This window comes from Schistocerca serialis, chromosome 2 (assembly GCF_023864345.2).
Source record: "Schistocerca serialis cubense isolate TAMUIC-IGC-003099 chromosome 2, iqSchSeri2.2, whole genome shotgun sequence".
NCBI lineage: Eukaryota > Metazoa > Arthropoda > Insecta > Orthoptera > Acrididae > Schistocerca > Schistocerca serialis.
In genome coordinates, this window is record NC_064639.1 from 349507068 (window position 1) to 349517911 (window position 10844).

Consider the following 10844-nt stretch of genomic DNA (forward strand, 5'->3'; position numbering starts at 1 on the left):
ATAAAAGATCAGTATTGTTCTAGGCAAAAGTTACACACTACCAGCAGTAACTGAATGGGAAGCAAATCTGAGTGCCTTTCTGTGAATAAAGGAGATTAACGAGAAGAACTGGAAAAAATAAAGGAAAATACCCAGAAAAAAATTAGGACCACAAAACAACAAAGATTTCAACTAGACAAAGAGGATGAATATGAATATTTGTGCAGAAATATGGAAACATGCACAGACACAATAAGGAGGAGTAAAGTTTTATGATAATATTCACAGAAAGACTGACAATAGGCTAACCAAGAAAATTTTAAATTCCATTTCGAAATTTTAAAAACCTCCATTGGATGGCTGGAAGAGTTAAGGAGAGATTTGAGAGGACTTGACATCACAGAAGACACCTTAAAAGACAGAAAATTTTAGGCTACTGATCAATACTGTAAAATTTCTTACCCTGCAACAAAAATGTCACACTAGGAAAGTGATGTCTAATTAATAGAGGCAGGCCATCAGCCCACAAATGAATTAGCTCTGGGAAGATAAGAGGAAAAAGTCTATATCATTTTTCTCCCAAGGACTTCTAAGGATGACTTACGTCTTTCAGTCTCCTCAGATATTAATCTACCTCAAGGTGCACCAAAATTCGGTCACCTGTAATGGTGTCCATAAAGCAGCTCCTTTAAGAAACATGGACTGACTTTTTTAATTAACAATTATTCAGTGGTAAGATTTTATGTGAGATGTGCACCACCCACATTGTTGGAGGTGTAGATCACTACACCGTATAGCTGATGGTTCTAAGGCACATCTGAAGGTTGCCCTTTTTACATCATGATGTTGGAATAGATTTTCATCACAAAGGTTTGGCTTATAAACAAAGTGATGGCATACATTTTCTGACCACCAGACTGTGGACTGATGTTCTGGATTAAACTACAGCGTTTTTGACAGTATCACACTGATGCTGTTGATGGTGAACCATCTGTCAGATGGGCACATTATATTTATTGTGAATCAAAAAAGAGAAGGATACATTGCAGGACCCAGTGTCACCCTCCCTCTTTCTCATTCCACACCCTTCCATATCCACAAGAACACAAGAAACTTTGTACAACCAGTTTTTGGGCAATACACACACACACATTAAACATCCTATTGAAAGACCCAAGAAAACTGTCAAAATACCATCATCATTACAATCGTGTCTAGAGAGCTGTGCTGATTTGCAACTATAGGTACTATGATTTGGGATGACTGTCTGTCTTCTAAGATTGTATATCATAACAATAATGCTCATTGTTGCAGGCACTAATTACATTCTTTCTATCTTTATATGCTCACTTCTAAATACATTTGTTGTAAAATTAAAGTCTCTCTTTCATCAATTTATATGACACTTTTTTTCCACAGCACCTAAGCTCTAGGAAGCACAAGGATAGACTAGTGAATGGCAAAGGTAAGCCAAGATCAGCTCCATACTGGAAACGAGGACGGCCGAATTTCAATCCATCAGGGAAACCAAAAGTTAACAGAATGCAATTACCCATGCAGTATTCACAGCCACTTAATAGTAACATTGTGAGTGGAACATCCACAATGATCTGAAGAGCCACAGGGCTGTTTTAACATGTTTTATCCTAATCTTGTTCAAAAAATGTCAGTATAGTGTCTTTAAGAAAGATGTGTGACTGGTATCATTTGGATTGTACAGGTAGTCATTTTCATATTTGAAGAGTAATTATTCCGAAGATGTATATTTTAAGGTAATAGTTTTTATTTTTCATAATGATATGTAAATTGTATTTAATCTGAATTGACTGATTTTTAACTTTTGTTTCTGTGAAAAAATATATTCAGAGTGTTTGGAATTTTAATGTTGAAATAAGCAAGCAGCTTTTTGTACGAATCTCAAGAGAGTAGTATAAGCATAAATCAGTTTTCTGTTCTGAGTTTTCCTTTGATGTATCTTTATTTTTTCCCTTAGTTATTTCTACACTGTCTTGTTTCGATTATTTGTTTCCCAGGTCTTCTATTTGCAGTCATACTTCTGCTCAACATAAAATTTATAATGACCCTCAAACAACACTATCTCTCTCTTCATGTAAAGCTTACATTTTTCCGTATTGATTCAAGTTTTTAGTGTGCAGGTAGGAGTCATCCGTTCTGGAACAAGAATGTTTTTATTGTGCTGACAAGTATGACAACATTTTTCACTGAAAATAACAAATTTTATGCCACTGTTAATTTCTGTAAGTATATGTAAGCCGCTCATCATTTTTTAAAAGAACCAATAATTCATTCTGAATGTTTTTATTGCTAGAAGCAATGAATGTGTTTCATCCCTGAGGTATACTCCTATACTAAGAAATAATTGTTTATATTTTGAATACTTAGTGAATTTTTGTTACTCATGTTCAAGACAACCTGTATGTGCGTTTGTTCCTTTAGACTTAGATATTCATGTTCATGAACACAAATAAGCTGTCATTTGCCCATATACATTTGTCTGTCTCTGTGTTAACGCTGTAGTTATTGTTATCATCACTCCCTTATATGCTTGCAAGAGATGCTTTTTTCTAACTTGTGAAGTGCCTGTGTTGTCACACAAGCTTTTTGAAAGTGATTTCATTACTTGTATAATTATTATAAAAGTATCGCTTCCCTTTGTTATTCATTTTGTTGTTTCCCCTTGTTTGTCATGTAAATGCTTCAAACTTTGTATCAAAAACAATCATTTCTGTTGGAACTCTCAATAAATGTTCATGAATTTGAGTTTTGTTGTTAACATGATTGATGTTACTTGATTAGTTAGTGTACTGAGGATAACCTATTTTTAATGGTTAAAATCTCACAAATTCATCAATATGTGATACTGTTAGTGTTTTCTGATTTGAATTAATCTAACTAATTTCCTCTGAAGCTACTCTTGTGTGTTCAATTGGAAATATTGTAAAGTTTAAAATTTATGTATCTGAAAAAACATGAGATGAATTTTTTTTGTGCAAACCAGTATGCATTTGTACAATACATTTCTGCTTATATTAATATATCTACAAAGTGGTGAAACATTACGAGAACTAAAAGTTGCTGCACAACAAAATGAACATTAAAACTACTGTTATAACAAATTTGGTTCAAAACAACACATTGTTGATGTATCAGTATCGCATTATTTAACTTTTATGGTGTTGAGAAGAGAATGGAAACAAAGAAAAGCTTGTCAACTTTGATAACTAATAACACTATAATAAACCAATCTAACTGCTCATGAAACTGTTATTTAACTTGTATTAAGTGTGCGTGAGGAAGATAACCTGATGAACTCCCTGGGACATCTACACTGGAGAAACTCTGCAGATAGCAATTATTATTTGTGTTTTTAGGCCACCTAAATTTGTTAGTTGGTTAAAGCTCCTATATTATAGTGAAACTGAAGTTTGCTTTCTCAGTTCTTGTACGTGTGTTGGTTTTACTTCTGTCTTATTGTTTCTGGTGGAGTATATTCAAGTTCCAAGCAATAATCTGATACACAATTTAAAAAAAAATTGTTTTGATATCTATTAAAACTAATTTTTTCCTCGTGTGTTAGTCATGATGTCGTGCACCAGCCAAAAAATGTAGTGAACTTTGCCATCTTAATGGACAGAGAAACTGGAATTCCTTTTGTTGATAGCAGTAAATATGTATTTCAGTTACTGTAACTTTTTTATGTTTATTACTTTGTTTCTTGTGCTGTGAACTATTTTGTTCTGATAAGGATGGTAGCAGCAGTCATTCAGGGGTACAAGTTATGAAGCTAAATTAGCTTAATAAAGGAAATTTATCACTGTTGAATAAATAAATTTAAAAACTGAATAACACTAGTAGTTAGGTATTTGTAGACCATGAAGTTTGTTACGGTAAGCTTCATAAAGTGTTTAGCATAGTGTGGAAAAGTCAGGAGAAACTAATTGGAACTACACAGTATTAGTTATTTTTAATACACAGTTGTACTGGTGTGAAAATGTTTTTAGAGAGTTTTCTGGAAAATATTAAATTTTAGACGTTAAACTGTACACAGTTCACACATAGCAACAAATAACTTGTGTGCGGATAATGCCAGTTTCCTTTAGCACCATTAAATGTAGAATAATTGAAGAAGAGGGAGTATTGTACGAGATGACATTCTGTTATTTGATGGGTAAACTAATATTTGCAGACATTTCAATCAATTTCCAACTTGCATTTGTTCAGATTTGTAGGGCATAATGACTAGAAGATAATTAATTACCATTCAATCTTCAAATATTGTGGCTTGTTTGAGATTTGGTTTATTATAGTTTTCCTTAAATGTGAATGGTCTTCATTGATAACTAGGAATACAGTGTTCATTCTAATCGTATGTGTCACTGACCACGTGAAAATTTGCAAGGTAACACAAGATAAGTCAGCTAATATATTTGTAATATCATATAAGATTTGGAAATCACCTTGAACCCTTTTTAACAAATTTATTATGTAAGTGACAAATACAAGAAACTGTTCAAAACCTAGTAACTTATATAGGGAAAATTCATTTGTATGTTTGCAACTTTTTCATCTGTTCTGCTGTGAATGTATAGACTAGTGTAAGTTCTAAGGTTGACTTTTCTTGCAACAGTGTGTTGTTATCTTGAACGAAGCATTCTGGCTGACACATTTCTTGGTTATCTCTTTATTGCTGTTTTCAGACTTTTGGATTGTTAGAAGCATTAGCAAAAAATGAGAAGAGTTGTTGAATGTTACTGAAGATCTGTGATTAATTATGATCACACATAAATAATAATTCAAAATATTTTTTCATTTGTAACAAAGTTCTCAGATAAATGGTAGTGATATTACACCTTTAGTTGAAAAATAAGAAAAAAAAACTTCAAATTGTTTGCTGTATTAACTTTTCCTGTTTCATTAAAAAAAAATTATACATTGAAGAGCACTGAAGCAGTGAAAAAGGCATGGTAGTTTGTGTGCAGTGCTGTTTACAGCCAGTACAGTGTCTGTGGAGTAATTAGAAAAATGAACAACAAGCTGGACACTTGGAGTAATAGTTGGAATCTGGAATAGTGATACGTTTATTTCTGCAGTGTATTTGTACTTTTCATTGCAAGAACAAAACTGGAGAGTTTAAATGTTGTAAGGAAATGTCTTTTTCATTGTGAGTGTGTATTTTTTTTAAACCAGCAACAATTTCAAACTGTCTAACTGATGCAGTGATTAAATTTAAGGAACTTATTTTGCAGATTATTTATATCTGGGGTCATCATTCAGTTTTAAATTCAAACACATTGTCTGGGCTATGCTAAAGATACAAAGAAAGTAAATGACAGATCTGAATAATAACAGTGCTTCCTTTCTTTGTATTGTGATTAAATGTCCTATGCATTTCTCCCTGAACTATATTGTTGCATTACAGACAGATCGGTTATAGGTTTCTAAATGTTCTTTCTGCCATTTTTGTAATGTGACCTAACTGATAGTGTAATGTAAATCCTTTTATAACTCTGCTTACATCAGCTTTTAGATAAGTAGTTTCACTCTTATTGAACTTTCAGTGTATTTCATAGTCTTCATTTCAGAACATTTTTTTCTGTTTTGATTAACAGCACCAAAGAAAAATAGGATGTGAAAATAGTCCACAGTTGTCATCACAGTGAAGTAACTGCTACAGTATTAATTTATGGTTCTTTTACATGACAATAAATATTTTCAGGGCATTTTATAGCATTATAATTTGTGTGTGAGATGCTAGTGACTCTTTGTATTGTCAACAAACACTCTTAGTGACATACATTATACATAAACTGGAAAACTTTTAAGAACAAAATCTTTGTGGTACAACACTAGATATTCTATGAGTACATGACTTAGCTTGTGCTGGTGATCATGTTAGTTGTTACAGCTGTAATAGGCAGTGCATTTGTAGCAATTGCTGGTGTAGTGGGAATGGTTATGAGGTGTTGCTTTGAGAGCTGTGGTTGAGTAAAACATAAATTATCTTCATTATACCTGACTAACAGAATGCAACATAATTAGACATGTAAGCATTTGTGGCTGTTATGTTGTTCTTCTTATGACATTTAACATTGTTGTGGAAATTTAACAGAAATTCTCTCTTTTTCCATTAATTATGATTCAGCAATGACAGGTGTGTTAAAGTAGTTACATGTTGTTGTCCCTTACTTGTGTACAACTGTTAGCCACCTCTCTTCCTGTAGAAGTCAATTACTTTATTTATTTTCCTAGTCTTCTGTGCAAATTGCTAATATAATGATCCTGTTTTATTCTTATATCTTCATCTGTATTAATAAGAATCCCTTTCCTCATCTGCAAAAATAAAATAATTTTTCTTTGAGGGGAAAGGAACACTTGAAGAATGCCAGGTAACTCAGCTCATAGAGGACATCATGATGGGGAAAAAGCCAACGTCTTTTTACACATCATTTTAACACAGTTTTGTATCATAATTACTGTAAAATTTAAACAGCTGTACATAATATTTAAATGTACATAATTTTAAATGATTGTAATATTACTTTTTAATTATAAGATAAACCAGACATTGTATATCAGTATTTTTCCAAGAAGCACAGCATCTCTATTAATTGTGTGTGTGTTTAATAAGCACAATTCAAAGTGTTTGCTGACACTAGTTGTGCAGTCAATAAAAACCCTCGAGATTGAAAGGTATTAACTAATGTTTTATGTATGTTGTGTCTTTGAAAATTATCTTTATTCTGAGGAGTTATTGAATGTACAAAATATATTTCCATGATGAAATTAATCTTGCTGTCTAATGCTGCTCATTACTGATACTGTACTGTTAGTAAAGTAAAGAACATATCAAGTATTTATAATTTGTATGAACTCTCTTCTCTAGTCTATTGTCCCTTTGTACTGTGTCATCTTCATTTTATCACAATCTTATGAAATTGTAATTTCAATTCCCATTCAGCCTAAAAACTGAGAAACAGCAGCTTATGGAGACACCATGTGTTACCGAATCTGATGATTGGTTGTGCATTGAGGCTTCATGGTCGTCAGATATAGCTTTACAATAATTGTGAGAAAATTTTCAGAAAATTAAAGATCTAAAATTGTGTATTTTGTTGTGAACTCCTAAGTAGTGAAAATAAAACAATATCTAAATTTGGGATGTCATGTCTTTCATTTTATGTGATGAAACAAAATTTTGTCTCATTCTGTTATCTACCAAGTTAGTTCTCACAGAGGGTAGCATTCCGTACATGAGTTCAAAAAAGGAGGTTTCGAGTTCTCATCTGACCAGCCTTCTTTAGGTTTTCAGTGGTTTCCAAATCATTTCAAGAAACTGCCAGAATAAGGATATTAAAACCTAATCTATCTTCCTTTCTGCCATTTGTCAAAGCCTGTCTCAAAGATAGATAGTTGAGATAATGTAAGTAGCATTCCTAAGCAGTGCATGCTGTTTGGTTGGTCCTAAACACTCGGCAAGTCCGGCTAAAATTTACTGTGTTGAGCTATGGCAAACCCAGAGCCCCGGAGGTGTGTATTTGTTAGTGCTGCCAGTTTGTATTACTGTAAGTTCCAGGTGCATTACAGTGATACGCTTCCAGGCTGATTGGAAACCTGTATTAGAAGAATACCGACTTGTGCCATAATATATCCAGCACTCAGTTGAACTGCTACAAACCACCCAGCAGCAGTTTCTCTTGTGACACATACCTGTTCTTGTCTGATTTTAAGTCAGCAGCATTCCATCTGACTACTCGCCTGCCATGGAAGTGCTTTCAAGCAGCATCCAGCACGAGGCCATCTGGTGTCCACATGAGAAGTTAAAAAGCAGTTTTGAAGAATAATAACTAAGTTTTGAAGAAGAGTAACTACTTTTTTCCCAACAAAACAAACTAAAAGCAAGGGAATAATATGAAATGAGGAAAAATAAGGCCCAAAAAGTGGATGGAAAAATGGACTATCATGATGTTATTGGTTAGGAAAGGAACTCAGATAATATTGTATGGAATGACAGCATATGTAAAAATGGTGATAAAGATAGAACTGCTACAGCTTTGAAATATGGAAAGGTCTAGATCATACAATTCTTTATTAAGCATTACATGTTTCAAAATTTCATCAGACAGAAGCTGTGAGATAAAGGAATTAATGATAGCAAATATTTACGTACTAACATAAATATGCATGTTAGTGATTCATATACAGATTTTTCAGTTAATATTATATTTACATTTAAATCAAACTTTAGTAAAAGCTCATGAAATTGAGCACATAGACTGAATTATACTCCATCTATGTCCTCACTTTTGTGAGTGTTTTACAAAAGTTCGATTTAAATGTAAGCATAATACTAAATGAAAATTCTGTATATGGATGACTAATATGTGTATATTTGTTATAGCTAGTTCTTTTGTATGCTTTGTCACAGCTTCTGTTTGATGATGAAATTTTGAAACTTATCAACACTTAATAAAGAATTGTGTGATTAAGATCTTTGCACATTCCAAAGTTGTGCCAAATCTGAATGGTCACCTGCCTCTACCACTGATGTATTTCTCCATCAAGTAATGGAAAGATAGGAATGGAACAATTGAAAGTCTATGCTGGAATATCAATGTTATGAAAAGGATAGATTGCTACTCACTGTCAAGATAGATAACACATTTAGTAGCAATCAATCCTTTTGTAATATTAAAGATAGGATTGAGGTAGAGGAGAAGATCTTGAGGAGCTGTGGAGAAAATGTTTTAATCATATTCTGAGAGTGTTAACTGGAAATGGAAAAAGATCTATGTGAATACACATGGAACGGCTCTGGACAACATGAAGGGAGGAAATAACTGTAAATGGAAGAAGATCTAATGTGAATAGGCGTGGAGAATGCACTGAAGGACATGAAAGGCACTGGCTTTGAACAAACTAAATGTGAAAATCACTGGACAAGCAGAAGTAGTGAAAACAGCAGAAGGCTGAAAGACAGGAATAATGGTACCTGTCTCCAAGAAGGGAAGCTGACAAGATTTTTAAAAACTATAGGGATGTTACCCATACATGGCACAGTGCTAAACTTTTCGAGAAGATACTGGAGACAACGAATTCCAAGAATGGTAGAAAAGCAGTTGAAAGAAGGAACACCATGACTTATGGCCAGTTAAGATCTACAGTAGATCTCATATTTACAGTGAGACAGCTACAGGAACACCACTGGGAGTAAGAAAGACACCCATGGGTGGTCTTCCTGAGTTAGATAATATATACAACTGTACACGGAAGAAAGGTTTGGAGGTAGTAAGGAGGAGAAGAATAGAGAAGCAGACTATTGAGGATAGAATAATTGTACTGGGAAAGTGTAAGTTGTGTGTGAGCGAGAAAGGAGAAAACAAAATGGCTGGAGCAGTGAAATGGTCTTAAAACAAGAATGTGCACTATCTCCATAATTCTTCATATGATAATGAGTGGTATAATGACACGTGTAATAAGAAAGGTAAGAGACAGGATGACAGTGATACTGTTTATTGATTGTTGTGCTGAAACAGTAGATAACACAGAAGCAATTAGATGTGAGGGTAGAAATTGTGCACAATAACAGATATAAAATTTTATGCAGATAGGAATGAGCTGGTGGTCTCAACAAGAATAAGGGGCACATCATAAGAAAGTTGACTGGATGGGTAGAAGCTGAAAATGGTGGAAATTTTGAAGTACCTGGGGAGTGTGACAGAAAAAGGGGGGAAAATGACAAGGGATAAGTGAATGTGAAAGGCAAATTGATAGAATTAGGAGAAGTGTAAGAAGAATTAATGGATAACTTCAGCAGAAAATACTGGGAGTTTTATAACTTCATTTGAGCGAAGAAATGCTACAGTTTTGTCACTAAGTAAGATCTTAGTTCTCTGTGAAATACACTCATCAACTGACACTGTAATTCATCTATACCTAACCTTCAGTGGGTCCATTGGAAAAGCCCAAAATTTTCTAGAATTGCTAGTTGGAATGGATGCAGGGACGAAATCACAAGACATGGTCCTGACAAAACTGTTGGTTAATTGCTAGCTATTCATTAACAAATCTCTATGTGATTATTATACATTTCATGGGTGTAGCCAGTGGGAAGTTTTTGGGATTAAACGCCCCTACCCCCCCAGAATATTGACAAGGCTAAAATAAAAAGCGAAAAGTAAAAATGACCACATTCTCAAACCGAGACTATTGTCAGCATGGCATAGTGCGCAAAGTGAATATGGCAGTGATGACCCAACGTAGATGACAATATTGCGTCCAGTGTGTGGTCTGAGACTCAAAGGAATGTGGTTTGTCTGTAGCCCTGGAAAAGTCCAGGTAGCATGGTCTCGTGTGAGAGCTACATTAATTGTCCCACTTGCTGAGGCCAGGTGCAGCGAGAAGACATTTGTTCACACGGCAGCAGGCTAGAGCTATCATCATCATGCTTCCTGGAAACTACATAAATTGTTATTGTTATCATAGTAAGTATTTTTCCTAATGTTTCTTACAAATAATGTTAAGCAAGGGAGAGGAATGCCCAGTGTGCGCAACATGGTAATCTGTTTTTTATTTTATTTTTCTACATTTATATGATACATGCAATATCTGAGGATTGGCCAGTTTGATGCAAATCTGTTTAAGAGGTAAGTTGTAGCACACCAAATGGGTTTTCTAATAGTCTAAGAAATTGACGAAAACCTACGGGCTGGTAAGGAGATATTGTCATTTATCATTTTAATAAAAATCGCATGCATTAAGATAATAGGAGACACTAAAATTTACAAATAATATGAACTAAAGGACAAAAAGTTTGCTTATATGGATATTAGTTACTTTTATTATTG

At 33.9% G+C, this 10844-nt stretch overlaps 1 protein-coding gene across 4 annotated transcripts in view; it reads left to right on the top strand.

Annotated features, from left to right (window-relative positions):
- The window catches only part of LOC126457154 (zinc finger protein 385B-like), a 135514-nt gene extending 128355 nt beyond the window's left edge, over positions 1-7159 (top strand). For all 4 annotated transcript variants that reach the window (XM_050093231.1, XM_050093229.1, XM_050093226.1 and 1 more), the window contains one exon: positions 1399-7159. In XM_050093231.1, the coding sequence (XP_049949188.1) occupies positions 1399-1593 (195 nt within the window). In that variant the 3' untranslated portion in view covers positions 1594-7159. The remainder of the gene's footprint in view (positions 1-1398) is intronic.
- Positions 7160-10844: the final 3685 nt, after the last annotated feature.